General features: G+C 40.2%; 6 protein-coding genes across 7 annotated transcripts in view; 2 read left to right on the top strand and 4 right to left on the bottom strand.

Annotated features, from left to right (window-relative positions):
* Positions 1-8: 8 nt before the first annotated feature.
* Positions 9-4807, bottom strand: LOC134195584 (SET and MYND domain-containing protein 4-like). Its single transcript, XM_062664633.1, has 15 exons — positions 4494-4807; positions 3708-3813; positions 3568-3646; positions 2750-2821; positions 2614-2687; positions 2208-2554; positions 2075-2148; positions 1927-2017; positions 1651-1717; positions 1516-1584; positions 850-916; positions 666-779; positions 454-577; positions 261-375; positions 9-192 (listed from the first exon to the last, which is right to left on the bottom strand). The coding sequence occupies exons 1-15, from the start codon at positions 4541-4543 to the stop codon at positions 184-186; spliced, it is 1458 nt and encodes a 485-aa protein (XP_062520617.1). The 5' UTR covers positions 4544-4807; the 3' UTR covers positions 9-183.
* Positions 4808-4816: 9 nt separating this feature from the next.
* Positions 4817-6557, top strand: LOC134195611 (protein phosphatase PTC7 homolog). Its single transcript, XM_062664667.1, has 5 exons — positions 4817-5261; positions 5551-5721; positions 5790-5982; positions 6069-6192; positions 6257-6557. Exons 1-5 carry the CDS (start codon positions 4895-4897, stop codon positions 6434-6436), a joined length of 1035 nt encoding a protein of 344 aa, XP_062520651.1. The 5' UTR covers positions 4817-4894; the 3' UTR covers positions 6437-6557.
* On the bottom strand, positions 6429-12659 carry LOC134195621 (protein NipSnap homolog). 2 transcript variants are annotated; one of them, XM_062664676.1, is made up of 6 exons: positions 12428-12659; positions 7545-7633; positions 7412-7472; positions 6818-6961; positions 6667-6753; positions 6429-6610 (listed from the first exon to the last, which is right to left on the bottom strand). In XM_062664676.1, the coding sequence occupies exons 1-6, from the start codon at positions 12657-12659 to the stop codon at positions 6534-6536; spliced, it is 690 nt and encodes a 229-aa protein (XP_062520660.1). In that variant the 3' UTR covers positions 6429-6533. The 2 variants fall into 2 exon arrangements, with proteins under 2 accessions (XP_062520660.1, XP_062520668.1); XM_062664684.1 differs by having other exon boundaries at positions 7545-7703; positions 12428-12562.
* An 8-nt stretch (positions 12660-12667) lies between these two features.
* On the top strand, positions 12668-15625 carry LOC134195575 (uncharacterized). Its single transcript, XM_062664622.1, has 9 exons — positions 12668-12836; positions 12914-13391; positions 13714-13776; positions 13841-13968; positions 14035-14131; positions 14188-14340; positions 14567-14745; positions 14807-14972; positions 15254-15625. Exons 1-9 carry the CDS (start codon positions 12733-12735, stop codon positions 15446-15448), a joined length of 1563 nt encoding a protein of 520 aa, XP_062520606.1. The 5' UTR covers positions 12668-12732; the 3' UTR covers positions 15449-15625.
* Positions 15247-19712, bottom strand: LOC134195603 (carbohydrate sulfotransferase 14-like). The gene is made up of 4 exons (XM_062664656.1): positions 19583-19712; positions 18417-18538; positions 16381-16422; positions 15247-16323 (listed from the first exon to the last, which is right to left on the bottom strand). The coding sequence occupies exons 1-4, from the start codon at positions 19710-19712 to the stop codon at positions 15532-15534; spliced, it is 1086 nt and encodes a 361-aa protein (XP_062520640.1). The 3' UTR covers positions 15247-15531.
* Positions 19713-19819: 107 nt separating this feature from the next.
* LOC134195594 (serine/threonine-protein kinase Sgk2-like) overlaps positions 19820-20877 on the bottom strand; it is a 4742-nt gene continuing 3684 nt past the window's right edge. The window contains exons 9-10 of the mRNA XM_062664644.1: positions 20020-20274; positions 19820-19963 (exon numbers count right to left, since the gene is read on the bottom strand). Coding sequence (XP_062520628.1) covers positions 19820-19963; positions 20020-20274 — 399 coding nt within the window. The remainder of the gene's footprint in view (positions 19964-20019; positions 20275-20877) is intronic.

The following is a 20877-nucleotide window of genomic DNA, read 5'->3' as shown; positions in this document are numbered from 1 at the left end:
GACACAGCTATCAACAACAACAACAACATTTTTGCACACTGCTGTGGACTTTCAGTAACCCAACATTCTCATAAATAAAATCGATTCTCACAGTTTGATCAAAAGAAAATAAGCAAAAAGGTCTGTATAAACAAATGTGCACAAATCAGACACCAATATTCTGTTCACTTATGGGGCGTGCCTTCAAACTGCCTGCTCCAAAACAAAAATAGAGATATAAAGAACACGCAATAATTAGATAAGGTTGATATGTAACTAACCAAGAACTCCCTCATTTGTTGCAATTCCACAACACGCTCATCTGTACTGCCATAATACAGACAAAGTAGGTGCCTTGCTCGACCAATTGTTTCCAAGACTTCCACAGGTTTTCGTCTAACAGCAAAACAGCATAATCATAAACTATCATTTACCATATTACACAGGTAAAAGTCATTGATTCATCCTACATACGCGTTAAACTGCAATTGACATAGCTTGAACAGTTCATTTCCTAACTCTACACTGTCAGAGCCATAGAGTGCTTCAACCGTCTTACAGCTGCCTGCACAATGGCTAGCTGCTTTGGCAAAGTTGCCTGAAAACAGACAGAAAGCATATGAAACACCTACTGCTGTCCTACAAAAGGAAGCTACAGTATTGTATGGCTGCAGATTACACTATACCTAGCAAAGCATAAACTTCAGCAATGCTGTCATGAGTTTGGCCAAGTGTTTTGCTGCTAACGTGCAACAAACGTCTACAAATCTTCAAGGAATTACGAAAAGATTTGAGAGCCCCTACATGACAATTGAAAATCGAAAGCATTGCCATCAGCCACTGAATACCCACCAATCATGTAAGTAAGACCTTTATGATTGCCAGTGTCAACCAACTTTGTGCCTTGGTCATACAAGTGAACAGCTTGTTTCCAATCCTACGATCAAACAATGCACTCCAAATATGTCATGCAGCCTTTAGAACAGTCTCAAGCTTGTCATTTGTTGTGTTGTATTCTGAGAAACGTTAGTACTTACTAAAAATTGTTTAGTACAGCTATGTGTATCTACAAATTAAGACACCTAAAATAATTCACCTCATGCACCCAAGGACTACCACTAGCCAGAGCAACTTCTACTTCCTTCCAATTATACTAGAGAATTGCAAGTTTTCTTGGCATCAAGTGTCCACAAATGACGTCTATATACAATCAAATCTGCATGTTTATCGCAATCACTCAAAACTCCTGAAGCACTTGTGGCCACATCAGAACCACCACTTCATGCACTAAGTAATGGCCATTGATTGTAACTGCAACAGACAAATGGCTACTCTAACCATTATACTGTTGGAATCCTCAGTTGTGTTACATCTCATTCTACATGTTTTTGAAAGAACCTAGATGTAAAGTGCTTGTCTTTTATCCACTCATTTCTATGAAATTTCAAAGATGTATTGGCTGTGACATACTTTTCTTCTGATTAAATGTACAATCTTTATTTGGAAGAAGCTTTTATCTATTTCAACATCACATACCTGCAGAGAAGAGGCCATGTCAAAAGACATCTTACACCCTTTACAGAATGCTCTATCATTACCCAGAGCCTATAAGGTAGAAAACAACAACCATCAACTGAAGGGTAGACAATTACTGAACAGATGCAATCTAACTTTCAAAGATTCAGAACACTCAGGACACTGAAAAACATCTGGAAATCCGTTACGAATTGAGCAATCACTAAGGAAAGAAACTAAAGTAGTCCAAAGCACAGCCCATGCTACACTCGAGCCAGTCTAATCACAGCACAAGATACCCAAGATAAGTCTCTCCATGACTGGGCTACAGCAACACTGACAACGTAACAGTCAACAACACAACAGCTAGAGCTGGACTGGCTGTAAGAGTGTAGGCAGTTGCATGTTGTGATAAAACATATAGATACGTACCTCACACATGCTGAACAGTCACATTCAAAAAAGTATTGTTCTTTCAACAACTTTTGTCGCTTTTCAGATGACATGTGCTTAACATGAGGACCTGTCATATGTAAACAGAAATAACTGATGTACACAGACAACAAACAAAACAATGAACCATAGCAATGACAAATTTGATCTCCTTTAGAAATCTGTCTAACAGCTCGGATTGTGATCCACCTACCCTCATAACTGCAGCAAGAAAGAATAAAATGAGCTATAAGTCAGACTATCAATTCAGTCACACCAACCTTACAACTGTATTTGGGTCACAAGAATGATTAAGAAGACTGGCAGTAGGAAAGATAGCCATTGCCAATCTGACCTGTCTCTGTCTCTCCACACTTCCACTCACTTCCGACCTACCACCACCTGATTCCTCTTCACTGATAATCTTGGTTATTGCATGCACATTGCACCGAAGTTGCATCAGGTGGTGCAGCAGCAGTTTTTCCACAACATCTTTTTTGTCCTGAACCTCTGACAAGCTTAGCTGCTGGAATGTTGTCCTGCTCTCTGACAACTCAGTATCCCTACATGTATCAAATCTTGGCCTAAAGATATCACTCACAAATGCATCAGCCAGTTGATGGACAATCTAATAGTATATTATTATTAAATTATTTACAGTTGCTGTTTTTAAGTCATAAAGTTTACTTTTTGGTAACAAGCAGCAACATCTGGCTGTTTCTTGTCATGTGTCATTAGTGAGTATACAGAGCAATAGTCACCTGAAGTACAATGCATTCAAATGTAGAGGCACAGCATTTACTTCACACACTGAATTACAGACTTTGGAAACATCCGCTACTGTCACAGTCTGGAATTGGATCTGTGTCACAACTTGAATGAGACTGCACATGTGCTATTGCATTTAACACATAAAAATCTGAGTCTCCTCAATATACACAATAAAGATATTCATAGGACGGCACAAAACAACAGATGAGATAGAAAAGACACCAACAGTTGGCCATTGGTACGGTACCAGTTTAGTTGCATACGTACTACGCATTCCAAGTCTGATACATATAATCATGTTTTATCATCCTATTGTGCATGCCTTGGACTTGTTCTAATTAGCTTGTTTTAATTAACTTAAGACCTCAAAAAGTCCTAATAAATTTGACATGAACATGGACTAGCACGTTCACCATGCAACTGATAACTACCAAATCAAAACAGAGAGAGGGAAGTCTTAAAATCTGGCAAGACATAGTGAACAAAAAGCCATCTATGATAAGATCGAACAACCCACGTGCCAATTTTTTGCTATTTCTTTCACAAATTCTTAAACTCGTCCGGATTTGGCAAGATCTTCATATTCTGAAAATTTCATGTTGATATTTTAATCAACAAATATCGTCTCTACAAACAAACACACAGACAGACAAACAGCCACAAAACCTCTGAAAACACCATATATCTCGTTCCACTGTGCTATGAGTTGTAAAAATAAGCAAAAAACAAACAGACAACCAGGCAAAGAGTAAGAGCCCACACACAACAGACAAATCTAAAGTAACAATAGTATAGACACAAATGGAAAACCATTACCATTGCAAACAAACAACAAATTAAACCATTGACTCTGAAACACACTCATATTACTTGATGCAAGTAATTCATAAGGTTTGGCAGCCAGAAGAATTCTTATGGCAAGTACAATACTTCTGTCCCACTTATCCACCTATGACACAAACAACACTAATAATAATTAGCTAAACTGTAAACCAATAGTAAGCACTCACCTGACAAAGTAAAGCTGCATGTTTACACTCAAGTAAGTGGTATAGACGGTTCGCACTCCTCTCACATTCTGATGAACAAAATCTTACCCAACCACAATTAGCACACCTGTAAGCATGCCAAAAAGTGAATTCGCTCACTATGAGACAAGTGTATTGAACACAGTCTCATTGCCATGCACATTCTACTATTACTATTATACACACAGATATGCAAACCAACCACGCTAGCTATCAGTCTACAGAAAACAACACGAGCAGTCTTTGAAGTCATTAATTAACACGTGTGGATAATGTTGCATTATTTAACTGCGTTTTAATAACTGATTCAACCTTAACAATTTGGCTATACTGATATCCCAAATGCCAAATAAATCATCATCTCTAAATGAATAAAATGTGTGTGTGTGTGTGTGTGTGTGTGTGTGTGTGTGTGTGTGTGTGTGTGTGTGTGTGTGTGTGTGTGTGTGTGTGTGTGTGTGTGTGTACTAAACAGTAGATTGAGATCGTTGCAAGCATGCAACTACAAGCTTGCAAAAAAAGTGATGCACATTTATTAAATAAGCAGCTCCAGTGACCTAAATCAACCATTAACTTTAATTAAGTGAATAATTATTCTTTAAACTAACCGAGATCAATTCATTGCATGACATCACATTGACCTTAGCAAACCATATTCATACAAATTTCAGCCTGACTACTGCTGGTTTAATAATAAATCTGTAAAGCATATAAAGACAGACAGACAGACAGACAGACAGACTGACAGACAGACAGATCTAGACTGACACAATCCAATCTTCTGCTGTAGTCTCAAAGCAGTGATGACAGCAAGTCATCTCAAACTCATCGTTGACAACAGCTGCAAAGGCTGGCTCCGATATTAAAATAGATCCTGCCGCAATATCTTCAGTTGCCTACACAAATTAAACATATCTAGAGTCTGCGCAAGCTCGTTGCTGTGAGTGATCACTGAGAATTTAGCATGCCTCAAGAAACCTTCCTTTTGTATCTTTCTGCTGTGAAAGACGTACACAAAATTTTGCGAATCGAAACTGTCGGTTATTCTTGCTCATTTGCCAACAATTTCGTTATCCGGGAGCTAGTCTACAACATTCTTATCCGGGATAGCGAGATGGCGAGTACGTACGTATTCTGTTTCTTCCCTGTGACGTCGGAAACTAGGTAGGATGATACTTTGGAGACTACACTTAGCAGCTGCTCGCACAATAGATATGTGTATGCGACGGTTGGTAGACGACACCAAAAAATTGACATGGCGTGGCTATTCAGCATTTCGTCCTGCTGTCGAGCTCTGTTTCTCATTTCCTTCAGCCCAGAACATTTCTACATTGACTAGTCGACACCATTTCACAATGGACTTGGGTATGAAGGCAAAAATAAGGGCAAGTATTCGAAGTCGTCATTTCTCGTCACATCACAGCCGCGTAATTACGGCCGTGGATGGTTTTGCGCTTTATGGAAGGCCTCACGATGAAAAAGCAATTGGTCACGATTCCTATTTTATAGCAGAGACAAAGAATTTCACCGCTCTAGGTTTGTTACTTCGGAGTCCCACTGTCTATCTGCGCATCTCCGTTGCTACTGTAGGATCCACCTGGCATGCTCATGATGTATTTGCAAAGAATCATCTGGTAACATTCATAAAATTTTAGGTTATTTTATAATTTCCTGATGTTGTTTTACTAAATACAAAGTCCTTGATGAATGGGAATGATGATTCCTGTGGCAAGTCAGTGATGCTTGTGTAGACTGATTTGGGACTCCAAGTCTATGAATTTCGTGTCACTGTAGTGTTATGTTATGAAACAAAACTCTTGTTTAGGTGTTGCTGATGGTGTTACTCAGTGGATGTTCTCAGGAATTAATCCTGCTAAATTCTCAGTCTCTCTAATGGAGAATTGCTACCACAGTGCTATAAGGGGAGTGTCATCACCACTGTCTATACTCCAAGAGGCCTACCTCACATTACAAGCTGTTCGTCCAAAGATCATAGGTGATGATCATTCATTTCACTAGGTGAGTAACATATAAGAAAGTCATAACAGTGTTGTCTACTTCTAGGTAGCAGCACTGCATGTTTGGCAGTAATTGAAGATAATATGCTAAGAACAGCAAACTTAGGAGACTCAGGGTTTATAGTGATACGGCAGTCATCAATCATACACGCGTCTTCTCCACAGCAACATTTTCTAAACTGTCCATACCAGTTAACCATTTCACCAGATGAAGATTATGATCAGTGTGTACATGACAGGTATACTAAGACGAGCATATACATACACATCCTGCAGATGAATGTTACGACGTATGCAAGTAACTTTATATCCTCTTTCTCAATAGTCCAGATATGGCTGACTTGGCATCAATAAGACTAGAAAATCGAGATGTCATTCTCCTGGGTACAGATGGACTATTTGAAAACTTGGATCAAGAGCATATTCTCGACAACTTTGCACGAGTCAAGGCAAGTGATTTACTCCTTTTACAACTGTAATCCAGCTTGTTCTCAGAATTACATTGCATTACAGGACATTAATGAGAAATCTCTGCACACTTTTCTGAGGTCCCTAGTCGACGACTCGAGAGGAATGTCATATGAAGTGGATGAACTGTCTCCATTTGCAAGAGAAGCATCTCGCCTTTACTTTCAAAGATATAAGGGTGGGAGACCTGATGATATAACAGCCGTTGTAGCGGCAATAGTTTAGCAGACAACATGATTCAGAGTATATGAGTCTATGAAATCAACTACACATTGTCAAGCTGATTGTATAAGTCTATGAAATAGAATACACATTGTGAAGCTCATTTCCAGTTGGAATGTGGAGTTGGTCGAATGATTCTTGACATCATGGTGGTTAGAAAGACTGATCCATCTCGTACTACATTGTAAGAAAAATAGAAGCACAATACCAAACCAGTCATAACTCGTAATGACCTGTTTCTCGCCATAGCTCATCTTCCAGTGCTTGGTTCCTTACTTCCATACGATGATCAAGATCATTGTAGTGCCATATGTGATGAACTGTCACACAAACAGTACTGTTCTGTACACACACTGAAACTTGTCAAACGTTTGGCAATCAAACCTGCGTTCAGTGGACCTATTTCTGAAAACCATACACCAAGAGGCTTGCTATACAGCATCCGTGCATGAATTCCCTGTTGAAAACGATGTGACCATTGGGCAAGAACTCCTGGCTTCAGCGTGTATGAACGATATTCATATATTCCTAATGCAGCAAACAATTTTGTAGGACAAATTGTGATGTCTAGAGTAGAAGTATGCATGAGTGTACATCATACTGACTATATAGCAAGTTGTGAACATCACTTCTAGATCAACCTGTGACAGAGTGCTTTCTACTTGTTCATTTAATTAATCAATATGTTGCATTTATCTTGTGTCCCTGGCCATTGGTTTTATGATTGGCATGCATGTGATATACAAATAAGACTAAACACTCATGCTCAATACTAGAAACACTACATGTGTCCAAAATGTTTTCAAAACAAGATTAGGCTTCAACCTAACCATTGGAAAGACATTGTTTTTCTGATGATTTTCTGTAATATTTCATATCAGGTTCAATTTCATATTTACAAGTCACATGGGATCATATGAAAATTAACACATGTAGTATTGGGTATAAGATGGCATCCCACAGCTGCTGGTACTGTACCTCCTTCAGTTGCTGGATGTCCAACTTCACACCATGGAAATAAATGTAACATGATCGTTTGCTGTTAATTAAGAAAACACAGTAATCAAACAAGAGCCTCAATCTGTTTCATCAAATACATGATATCACTCACCTGGCTCACACAACTCTGTGACACATCACCTAATTCTGTCACTTTTTCCAACAACAAATCCCTTGACGTCATCAACTGTTTTCCAGATTCTGCAATCACAAACCGACGTCTGCCTGCAGGTTTGTCAAACTGTTCCCCAACTGTAAATTTCTGCCATATCTATATGCCCATCAGAGTTTCAACATGATGTTCTCAGTCACACTAGTTGTTCTTGTATAATTAGTTCTGTAGATTTTAACTGAGTCGAGTTTTAAGTACTGCATGTATGTGTGGCATCCGAGGTTTCATAGGCGGGGCAGCGCAGTCATTTGGATAGCCGGCTAAGGGATACATGTTTTTTTTGTTGTGTCTCTTGTGTTCAATTACATTTATTCTTACCAACCTTTGAGTCTTATGCTACAATTGGCGCTGCAAACAGATGGCTTCGAAACCGATTCTTGGATTCAAGGATTTTGAAAGACTTGCCAGGTCAATTGGTACGTTCAAGGAAGACGCGAGTCAGGATTGGTGTCCGCGTTTCAAGAGTTGGAATACCAATTCGTTCAAGTTCTACCTGGACTTAGCTGTCACAGATTACAATATCAAGGAAGACACTCACAGAAGTTTATTTCTGAAATGTCTAGATGAAGGTATACGTATGCGTCTGGAGAACGCGGTACTGCCAAGGGAAATCACAGACTTCAATGTCGAACAACTTATTGAGAAGACTCAGATGGTCTTCCAGCGTAAGTGCAACGCAATTGTAGAATGAGTGAAATTACATCGGCGAATTCAACGGGAAGAAGAGACTCTACAGGAGTACGCCGAAGTATTGAAACAAATCGCAACGAGTTGTTCATTCAAGGCAGGAGAATACGAAGACAGATTGAGAGACATTCTTGTGGCAGGGCTTAAAGATGACTCTATTCTACAAAAGATGTACGAGAAAGAAGACTTACTGACGCAACCATTGGATAAAGTGATTCTCCTAGCTAAGACGTTGGAAGGAGCAAGAGATAGTGTTATGGCAACACGTGAGGCGACGACAGAATCGCAAGGAAAAGTTTGTCATGTACAAGGAAGAAAATATGTGAAGGGAGGCAAACCTTACAATAAACGTCACCAGGCCAGACGAGGGTTTATCTGTTTCAATGCGGAGAAGAAGGACACTACCAATGGGAATGTACAAAGAAGACGGCGAAGAACCAAGAAAAATCATTGGGATTTAGGCATGGCAAAGTTGCTAAACCAGGAGATGTAATTCAGAGAACAAAGAAGGTACAACAAGCTCAAAACTCCTAGGAGGTAGATTTGGAAGGAAGCTCGTCTCAGGAGGATGACGAATCAAGTTATTGCATTGACTCTGTCACAAAGAATGTTTACTGTGCAGAAACTGTTCGTGATACATCAAGGAAACTTGAGGTGAAGGTACGAGTGGATGACCGTTTCTTAACTTTTAGAGTTGATACAGGAGCGGACGTTTCCTTGATGGATGAGATAGAGTGGAATAAATTGGGACAGCCCAAGTTGAGTAAGGAGAGGAAGCAGCTACGAAATGCTTCAGGTCAAATCATAAGATTTAAGGGCATGATGACAGGTCAGGTTAGATTTTGCAACAACCTTGCACCTATTCCATTCTACGTGAGACAAGGAAAAGGCTCAAACCTGCTGGGAATGGATTGGGTGAAAAAGGTTGGGATGGCGACAGTGTGCATAGACTATCTTAAAGCTATGGAAAACCATGGTGGTGTAATGTTGACAGAATCAAGTGAGATTGCAGCACCGGTGGAGAAACTATTACAACAGTTCTCAGAATTATTTACAGATGAACTGGGTTGCTGCAGCAATATTGTGGGCATCTCTGTGTGACCAGAGGCAGATTTGAAGGTTTTTCCATTCCAGTGACCTCCTATGCATCTTCGGGGACAGATCGAGAAGGAATTGGAAAGGAACGTGAAAAACGGTGTATTAGAACCAGTTAACATCGCTCTATGTGCTTTTCCAACAGTGAACATTGTTAAACCGAACGATGATATCAGGATATGCGGTGATTTTAAACCCCTCAATCGGATTATGGTAGTTGATCAATATCCAATCCCTATACCAGCAGAGATGTTTAGTTCCCTAGCTGGGGGTAAAATGTTCTCCAAGATTGATCTGAAGGATGCTTACAACCAGTTACGGATGAACGAGGAAAGTCAAAAGTGGCTGGTGATTAACATGCACAAAGGACTGTTCAAATATAGACGATTACTGTTTGGAATCAGTTCAGCGCCTGCCATTTTCCAGAGAACAATAGCCAAAGTCTTGGAAGGCGTGAGAGGAATTTGCATCTATATGGATGATATTCTAATCTCAGGAAAAGATGAACAAGAACACATGCAGAATTTGTCCCAAGTATTTCAAAAGTTACAGCAACATGGTTTCCGTATTAGAAGAGACAAATGCTCGTTCTGTCAACCATCTGTGCAATATTTGGGACATATATTTGACAGCTCAGGAATCAGAGTATCAAATGAAAGAGTTAAGGCAATACAATTGATGAAAGCACCTAAAGACCAGTCAGAGTTACGATCATTCTTAGGCATGGTTAATTATTTTGGAAAATTCTTTCCACATATGTCTAGCCATACTCTACCTCTAAATCAACTGCTAAAGAAAGATACAAAATGGAACTGGTCATCAACGCAAGAAAGTGCTTTTCAAAGGGTGAAAATAGAGTTACCATTTTACCAATGCTGGCAAAATATGATATGTCTCTTCCCATGGAACTAGCCTGTAATGCAAGCAAAAAAGGCTTAGGAGTATGTTTGTTCCAAGTGACAGAAGGGAAAGAGCATCCAGTGGCGTACGCGTCAAAGTCTTTGACAAAAGCTGAACGAAATTATTCTCAGCTAGAATTGGAGGCGTTATCCATAATATTTGGGACTAGAAAGTTCTCAGAACTGACCATAAACCATTACTGACAGTTTTTGATCCTACCAAACTGACAACTCCTACCCGAACAAGTGGGCGCCTTGCTCGCTGGGCACTCCAGTCATCACAGTATGACTATAAAATTCAATACCGGCGATCAGTTGAACATGGGAATGCAGACTGTCTATCCTGTCTCCCAGTTGGACATGACGAGGATTTTGAACAGACAAATGAATACGAAGATCAGTCAGAAAGATATATAGCCGCAATGGAATCTCAATTCATCAAAGATGGACCACTTCTTTTTGATCAACTACAAAGATATACAAAGCAGGATCGCACTCTTCAACAAGTTATGAAATTCATCAATGACGGCTGGCCTTCAACAGTTAAGACCCAAGCTCTTTTGGATTTTGTTGCATGCCAGCATCAGTTGTCAGTGTGTGACGGATGCATACTAAAACATGCAGAAGAACCTAGAATAGTGGTTCCAAAGGCAACGAGGGAGCAGTTACTATCAGAATTGCACATAGCACACGTTGGTATGGAGAGGATGAAGAAACTTGCACGGAGGTTCATATGGTGGCCAGGTATCAACAGAGATCTAGAGAGTATGGCCCGAAATTGTGAAAATTGTGCTGTGCATGCTGATAGACCACCAGAAGTACCCTTACATCCATGGGAGTTTCCTGAGTGCCCTTGGGCAGAATTCACATTGATTTTGCCGGACCATTTTGCAAAAATGTGGTTTGTTGTGGTACTGAGGTAATACAGATACATGAGGGAGCAACTTCAGCAAGCCAAACCATTACTCAACTTCGTCGCATCTTCGCAAGGTTTGGTATTCCAAAGCAAATCGTGTCAGATAATGGGCCCCAATTCGTGTCATCAGAATTCAGAACTTTCTGTAAGAAACAGGGTATTCGTCATACCTTAGTACCTCCCTACCATCCCCAAAGCAACGGGCAAGCGGAACGTTTTGTTAAAACATTGAAAGTGGCAATCAAGAAAGACATGGAGAGCGGAAAGGCAAGTTTGGAAGAGGTAGTGACAGATTTTTGTCAGTCTACAGAAATACCAGCCATAGCACTACAAATGTTTCTCCAGCAAGGCTCCTGATGAATAGGGATCTGTGATGTCAACTGGATTTACTAAAGCCGCCACAGAAGTCCTCAGTGTTGACCAAGACTTTGAAGGAAACGGTGAAAAAGGCTCAAGCAAAACAAAAGAGAGGCCACGACCAAACAGCGAGTGAGAGAAATGCAATTAGACCATATGATATGGTGTTGGTACGTCACGCAAAGATGCCAAAGTGGAGAAATGTCAGAGTAGTACAAGTTTTGGGGAGACGTATTATACAGTACAGTATACAGACACGGGAGTAAGACAAAAGGTTCACGTGGATCACTTGAGACTGCACCCACGGTCAAATCAACTACCAACCCAGCAGCTAGTACAAGATGAACCAGATCTAGAGCCTAGAGACGTTGCAGGTAGCAATAGAGACAACAAACGAGAGGATCAATTTAGCAGTGACACAGAGCCTGAGTCCTTAGACGATGGTACTGAAGACGAGTTGCGTGCGCCTGAAGTTGCCACAGGAGTAGAGCAGCCAAGAAGGAGTCAGCGTACTACAAAGGAGATACCACCTACAAGATATGGAGAGTGGACAGTTTAGAGAGGCTATAGAACTGATATAATCATAGTGCTGTAAATTTTGTGTTTTGCGTAGAAAGGAGATGATGTGGCATCCGGGGTTTCATAGGCGGGGCAGCTCAGTCATTTGGATAGCCGGCTAACGGATACATGTTTTCTTTCTTGTGTCTCTTGTGTTCAATTACATTTATTCTTACCAATCTTTGAGTCCTATGCTACAGTACGCAGTCTAACTGTTTACAAAGACAAAGTCCCTCTACCCTGCCCCATGCAGCCCGGGTCTATCGACCTCTCATTCGTCTCTCTTACAAACTCTCATTTATGAAACTCACTGTGTTTTCTAAGGTGAATAAATTCTCCTCTCTCGCCACCCAGATATGTTGTGAACGCCCCTAGAAGTGTTGACTCTTGACCATGAGAAATCAAACGTCCAACTGCATTTGCGTAAGCTGGCAACTTGGATGGTTTCATCGTATCAATTGACAGCTCATACACATTCTTGCATGATGCTGAGACTGAGAAACATCTCTTCAAGGGCGCAAAACCTTGCCTCACCTTCCACATCTCTCTAACTCTTCCTATACGGGACATTTGTCTCATGTGACCACGTGGTCGGACACGGTGTAAGTTCGAGAAGATGCTGCAAAGATTGGACAAGAAAATAGATGCTCTTACTAGCGGCATGTTTCATCAAGAAAACGAAACCGACTTACAGAAGTTATTTAAAGCAGTGAAACGAGGGTAAACCATTACCTACTCATCATCTTTGTAAATAACGTCAGGTAACTGGTTAATTAATGGCAAGTATGATTTTTCAGTTTCTATGATAAATGTGAAGAGCTGATAGGAGAGTGCGGTGACGATGTCTTCCAACAGACTGACGAAAATAAAGCTACGATTTTTCATTGGGCTTGTCATGGCGGACATGTGGAACTGATCAAACTTTTCATCTCACTTCGCGCTCCCATCAACAACCCTTGCCAAAACAAAGAAGCTATGAGACCCATTCACTGGGCAGCAACACGGGAACAGATCGAAGCTGTTGACTTGCTTTTGAAAGAGGGTGTTCATATAGACGTGACAGACGGCACTGGCAGGAGTTCTCTGTTGGTTGCTGCAATGGCTGGGAAAGCAATGATGGTCGGTTACTTGCTTGGAAAGGGAGCCGACAGGCACTTGTTAGATGAAAATGGGGATTCTTGTCTACACTGGGCTGCATACAAGGGGAAAAGTGATCTTGTCCAGTTGCTGTTGTATTCAGGACTTAATCCTAGATTAGTTGACTCTTATGGACAGGTGAGACTGACTGTACACGTTGTGTTGCTAGTAGAATAGAGTATGACTTGCAGAACCATTTTACAATTAAGACTGCTGACATATATACTTACCTGATTTATACTTAAGCGATGCCTGTGCTTTTTATGTTTTATAAGGTAATTCGATCCACAAAATTTTAATAGTTGTAACCACTTATTTATAATACAAGAAGACGTACATTTACTGGATGAACTATACAATCCACTAAATGTATTGTAGCAGTCCCTCCCACCCATATCACTTCCTTTACAGTAAAGATCTTATAAAGACTGCAGTAGGATGACAAATGTTGTGCTTATAGACACCTCTTCACTTGGCTTGTATCAATGGTGATATGAAAACAGTTGAGTTGCTTGTTGATCAGGTCTCTTACACAAACAATTTCATCACTTGTTGTGTCGATCACCAAACATGCTTTATATGTCTAGGGAGTTGAACTGAGAGGGAAAGACAAGAATGGAAAAACTCCCGTAATACTAGCAGAAGGTCGTAAACACAAGCATATCATTCGTTTTCTCAAGCAGAAGATGAGCTTCAGATCATCAGTAAATTTCCGGTTGGCAAGTGTAATGGTGTAATGGCTCCGTTATTTGCCCGTAACATGGCTACATATTTTTATCAGGAATTTGCTATTTGGCACAGAAGGCAAGCAGAAAATTGCCCTTTGGTTTTATATCACATTGGTTGTTTTCTGGGGCTATCCTACATATCTGTTAAAGGTTCATGCACATTGTTTCTACACTTTAAATGTTCTTACTCTCAAGTGTATCTTCAGGTCATCCCTTGGTCACTAAATACTCATTTTGGTGCTCATCTTTTGTTTTGGGTTACTAACATCATCATGTGGGTTTTATTCTTCTTTGCCAATTGTTGTGATCCCGGATTCATTGCAACAAACAGTGAGGAGTATTCTAGAGCTTTACGAGAGGTAAATAATAGACAATCTAGATGAGGCATACATTAACCAGTTTAATCATATTAGTCTACCGACATTAATAGTAATATATAATATTATGTATAGTGTGTATGGTGTTGGTCTGTCTGTTTGCGTCTGTCTGTCCTCTGCCCTTTGTTTGTCTTCTGCTGTCTCTGTGTATGTGACTGTGGTATGTGTGACTATGTCTGCCTGTTGTGTTGTATCTCTTGGACTACAGGTAAGCAACTATAAATCATGGGCAAAGGCAGATACATCTAGTCCTCTGGCCAGTCTATGCCATACATGTCGAATTGTAAAACCACCGCGCTCAAAACACTGCAGGGCATGCAATCGCTGCGTTAGCCACTTTGATCATCACTGTCCATACATCAACAACTGCATCGGCTACAACAACAGGTTTACTAATCTAAAAGTAGAATCTTGCTCGTTTTGTAACTTACTCTAATCCTCTTTCTAGGTCTGCTTTCTTGGGGTTCTTGTTCACTAACACAGTCACCAGTTTGTTTACTCTGTTTTGGGCTTTCATCGCTCTCTATCATTCTGGACGTGATTGGATTGTTTTGCTTGGTGGAGGAGTGTGTCTGCTATTGACACCAGGAGTGATTTGCCTCTTTCTTTTCCAGGTGAGTTCAGAGTACTGTATTGTTATTGTTGTAGCAGTAACACTCTAATGCTTGTAGAATCATAGTATAGTGTGTATGCATTTAAGTTAATTATTAATTACATGGTGTGCATGTGTGTGTGTGTGTGTGTGTGTGTGTGTGTGTGTGTGTGTGTGTGTGTACATGTGGGTGTGTGGGTGTGTACATGTGCATGCATCTGCCTGCATGTAAATATTTGTCAGTCTGCGTGTCTGTCTGTATGTCTATATACTTGCATTGCACTTCATTTCATTTGTTGCCAGGTTGTGATCGCCGGAAGAAACTTGACAACAAATGAGTGGTGGAACATGAATCGCTATGCTGCATTTCACACATCTAAGGGGACATTTCAGAATCCTTACAGTCGTGGAATTGTGAACAACTACCTTGAATACTTTCAAGTCATAAGGCCAATGAATAATACATACAATCAACAGCAACAAGAGGACATAGTTTAGCGCTGCTGACTGGATCAGTTTTCACTACTTGTAATATTTTATTTACTACGGGCTGCAATTAAATTGCTTTGTATACACAAGAATCATAGGTACTCACTTGAAGCATAACCGAACATATCCAAGTCTTTCTTGTATTTTGCTACAAGTTTTTGAATAAGATCAGGTGGCACCTCCTTGTATAGTTTCACAATTTCTTCAGTCGTAGTTGGCTTATAGAAATGCTGACGTTGAGGCCAACGTAATTTGGCTCCTACATGCTCCAACACTGCATTCGCATCATCTTCTAGACTTTCATACAAACCAATGAAGTTGTATGTTACATGACATGGCTGACATAACTCTGCGTAAGGTCGCCAATGTTCATTCATTCGTTTCGTTGGCAAATCAATCAAATAATGCACAAATTCCTCAAACTTTACATCATCACCTTTTGTATCCTGGTCATAGTTTTTACGATAACGTTTGATGATAGGGATGCCGTATTTTCTATGGTACTCGACAATGTTTTCATGAAGTTTGTTCCTAAATGCTGAAACAAGTCGACTCAAAGGATGACGAACAAAGGTGAACTTAAAATAGTGTCGAAGTCTGTACATGATTTCCTGTTTTGAGTATTTGTACATAAAGTCAAGTGCAAAGTGGTCGGTTTTGTTGATCGATTTGAAGCTTGGGTATCGCCCTTGCATTACTTGTATTACCTTCTTCCAGTTAGCACACGCTGCTTTGGGGACATAGCAGTAAATGATTTTGTGAGCATCATCAACAATCATGTGCTTAAAAAGAGTCAATTGCTCATCAGCAGTGAGTTTGACCAATGGCATGCGGATGCCTCCACAAGCTCGGTGAAGGGTAGCATTCCGTTTTGCTTGAAGTTGCTAGTAAACAAGTCAATTACAAACAACAAGACAGAGAATGTACGTATAGTTCTATACCCACAAAGTGTTGGCAGATGGTTCCATTTTCATGTCGGCTGCCTATAGAATAAAATAACCACTTGCTGACAGAGGCATACAATTTATGTGACAAACGACAACACAAAAACGGGCACTAAAGTGTAAAGTTGAATTTAGTGGTATGATCTAATGCCCGTGTATGCAGCAATATTTTACTGAGAAATGCCGTCTACACAAAAGCAACATGCCTGAATAGAGAAAGTGACACCTGGTGAAGTAGACTACATTAGAAGGTACACACCAATACGCTCAGGTACATTACATGCAAGTATACCAATATTGAATAATATGGCAGAGCTACACAGGTAGAAATCTGTGCATAGCATGACACAAAAGGCATTCACACCCAAAAAAAGCATTTTAGTATTAATTAGTAAGGTTTTTTATGTGCAGGAACTTGTACTGTACCCTGTCTAGAAGATGTGAGGAACCTAGCGAATGTAGACAACAAGAGCACGTTATCACAAAACTACAAACGTGAAACAGAAGAAGTCTATGATAATAACAGCTGACATTACTGGCACACTTCCTATGACTCATGGCACGCTATGATCATCTATACGGAAGTACAACAAAGTGGCCAATTTATAGTAATTCTAAAGTCGTCAAAATCCATCAAACCATGCATACCCTAGAGGTAAGAGGTCAGTCCATACCTAACACCTAACTATTCACATCTGGCTGCATGACGCCTCGTCATGCTAATCTAAAAGGCCTAGCTACTAGACACAGTCTAACGCAACCTCATACTGCAATGTCTTGATCCTTCCAATTCAGGCTATAGAGAGACTTCAGTCAGCTTTGCATTCAGTGCAAATTAGAGTGTCTAAGTCTTCGTGGTTACTAAGCCTTTGAAAGAGTGCACCATTTTCAAAGACATGGAATATGCATGCACTAGCATCAGCAGTGTGCCCCTTTAAGCTGGCAAACATGCAACCTGCTATACCTTCCACACCCCTTGCACATTTAAAAGGTTGTCTACTACAGACTGCTTTACTCTGTCTGTCCTTAGGGCTTAGACACAGGAAAGAACCACTTACCCTACTGCTCCTAATGTTTTTCGAGTAATAATCTTTTCAAAAATTTTGCCTTCAAACAATAATAGAATAACAGAAAAATATGGTCTCAAAAATAGTTGCTTGTCTAGGCTTTCGGTTTCTGCATGTGCAAGAAACATCATAAAAAATAGTCGCTAGACGAAAGTGTGCAGCTCAAGATGCCAACTAGAAATGTTTAGAGAATTGAATTAGTTTGAAAGAATAAATAATCAAATAATTAAAACAAAAATCTAATATATAAAGCTCAAATTGTCTGTCTGTCTGTCTGTGTGTGTGTGTGTTCGCGTTTGGCGGCCACGTCTTTTGTCCGTTCGCAACCGAAATCGGCACGCACAGGGGAAGGTTTGCGTAAAAAAATTTAAAAAATTTGCACCGGGTCCCCTCTCGAGGGTCGACCCCCCCGCGTAAAATTTTCTCGATGACGCAAACACTACACATTCCAGTTCATTCGAACACACGCCCACACCAGTCCTGTGTAGACTGTATGCATTGCTGTTCTTCGCAAAGCTTCGAGCAATCGAATATCTCTTGCCGACAAAACTTACTCTTCTAGCGCTTTCGTTTCTCTCCAAATTCTGATTGCATTTGCACTGAATCCAACCTACACGTTCTCTGCAGCAAGCGCTACACGGGGAGTGTGTCGATTTTTATCAAAACAAGCGCGAAGAGCAAGATTCAAATTCATTCAGCACATCCGGGACCTCGCAACAAAGACTGCACATGACGTGTTCACACACTTATCTTTACACTACAGTATCTTGCCCGTACGAAGAACGGGCCATGGATCCTAGCTACTAATATTGCACACATCAAGACCTCAAAAAATTACAAAATTCTAAATTATTTTTGGAGTCTTGAAAAGAATTAGTCTCGAAAAACAGTAGGAGCAGTATGGCATCAAATAAGTATGTCCCACAAAAAAACAGCTACTGTAAAGAAAAGAGAAATTTTACTTACAGGATGAACATCTTGTATTGACACCTTCTCAACTGACTGAACCTTGGCCGAGGACTTCTTACCAATTGCTTCCTTTTTATGATCCTCGTGTTTGCGTTGTTTCCGTCTCATTTGATCAGCACCTGTATCACAAAAACAATACCAGACAACACAAAGATGCCATTATTCAGTGTAATTACAGTCCAATCAGCTGTAATGTCTACCCAACGAACAGCAGTCATACTTTAAACAGGAGGTTTAGTTCTCTCCAGAGAGGAGGGGGAGACAATCTGTTCCTCAATGTTTGTAAATAACTAAACATTAATAAGTAAGAATGGTGGCAGCCTTGCAACCATCATTGTTCACAAAGACATGAAGCCCAGGGGTGTGTGTGTGTGTGTGTGTGTAGCTCAGGTGCTATAGCTCAGTTGGTTAGAGAGTTATCTTATGGGGTGATCACATCCAGGACCTTGCAGGGTTGCAGGTTCAAGTCACAGTGATGGTAAGCTATGGCATAACTTCCTTGGGCAAGACACTTACACACAATTGCCTCTCTTGACTCAAGAGTATAAATGAGAACCTGGTCTTTGACTGGGGTGGCAAAGGCCCCCGACTGCGACAAAGTCCATCAGCCACTGGGGTCCTGGTGGAACTTTGGGTGCCCACACCACAGTTGGTGTCGCAGTCGGTGCTCTTGCGAGCACCTGGCCAAGCTCCAGGAAATTGCTTAGCATGGACCATAGCTCCTGCATAGTGCACAGGAACCCAGCCATCTGGCTGGGGACGTAACTGTAATGAACGGCAGCTCCTTATCCATTTGCCATTTTTGCATTTTGTGTGTGCGAGAGAGCGAGAGAGCATGCTAATAATAATGATGCATACAGTTTGAGTTACAATGTACTTGTATTCCAAATTCTTTCAATACTATTACATATATTTTAATATATTTTGACTAATTCCCCAAAAACCACGCACTTTAATTGACTGATCCGAATTAAGTCCATGTAGCTTTATTTAATTAAAATAATTAACATTGATTTCTACCAGAACAATTCGTGAATTTGGTACCAACAGTGCGTCATAGCAACCGTCGACTCCAGTACGCATTTAATCCAAAGATAAACACTGACTATTACATCATGAAAACAACAGACCAAACTACGTTTGATCATGATCACTGTTCTTACTGCTCGTTGCAATTGCAGAGCTGGTCACTGGTTCTACCTCATTGCCAACGAACCAATAAGTCAACACAATGAGTAGTGAAGCCAACAAGATGAAAACAACTCGCGAACGCTTGGTGACGGCTTTCCGCATCTCGGAGAAGCCACGTCGTAGATGACTAAAGTGCGCTAACTTTGCAATTGCGTCCTGCGTACACTAACATAAAAGATAAATATCAAAAATCAAAATTAATACAGATATCACTGCGGCAATGGTGTTGCATAATCAAAGTCTTCCAGATAACACAATTTTGTTTCTCCTTTTCTTCTACCTGGAAGATTGTCAAATGAGCATTTATCATCTAGAATATCTCGATCCACATAGCGAAGGTCACGATTAGAAATCTAAAAATCTTTAAATTAATACATCCATTCGATAGAAACGAATAAGTAATTATTACTAGTATAGGAACAAATGGTGGTCGAACTTTTCTTCTTTCTAGTTGCTCCCACGTCCAATGAATGTGTGAGCAGGTAGGTGTTTCGTCATTGCCCTCAGCCTTGGTTTGGAGATGGGAGCCACATGTTTTGTCATCACCGTCAGATTTGGTTTGAAAATGGCAGCTGAAAAATGATTGTTCCTTTATGCTTGCAGCTGTCTCTCCACGTTGAAAAGAAGAACAACCTAATCGCTTGTCAGGATCTCTTTGAAGTAGCTAATTAACAAACACATAAATTACTTTACCGGCAAACTGCTGGATATATTAAGTGTGTTCGCCTGCCTGCTGGCATATACTGTATGTGTCCATTGATACAGATTTAAACATATAAAACAACTAGACATGGGGTCTACATGAGTATAAGCATGCTTATATAAAACCAAGCTGGCAGACATCACTAAATCTCTTAGTCACTTAATCGCTTGAGTAGTATGTCCTAGTTACCTTGTAATACTCTAGTATACATGTAATGTAAGAAATAACTCTGTTGTTCAGAATCCAAAGTACTCTTGTGTATAACAGCTCAAACGTATATAGAGCTCTCAATGACACCTCAGAAATGCAAAGTTATCAAGATACAATTAGTGTTGTTCTCCACTTTCTTTAGAGCATGCATGTTTTTAGCTCCCCAGCCAATCCAGCTTAGATTCTTGAGTCTTTCAGGATCCTCTCATATCCCTCAAGATGTTAAATCAGATAAATCTTAACTTCAACAAATACATTGTGCTTCAAAAATGCCAGCCTGTTTCAAAAAATACATGTATCTGGCATCTTAATTCATCATCTTTTCACTTAGATGATGCAGTTCCTTGCTTCCAG

This window comes from Corticium candelabrum, chromosome 1 (genome assembly GCF_963422355.1).
Source record: "Corticium candelabrum chromosome 1, ooCorCand1.1, whole genome shotgun sequence".
NCBI classification, from domain to species: Eukaryota; Metazoa; Porifera; class Homoscleromorpha; order Homosclerophorida; family Plakinidae; genus Corticium; species Corticium candelabrum.
This window is presented reverse-complemented; position numbering and strand designations above follow the sequence as displayed.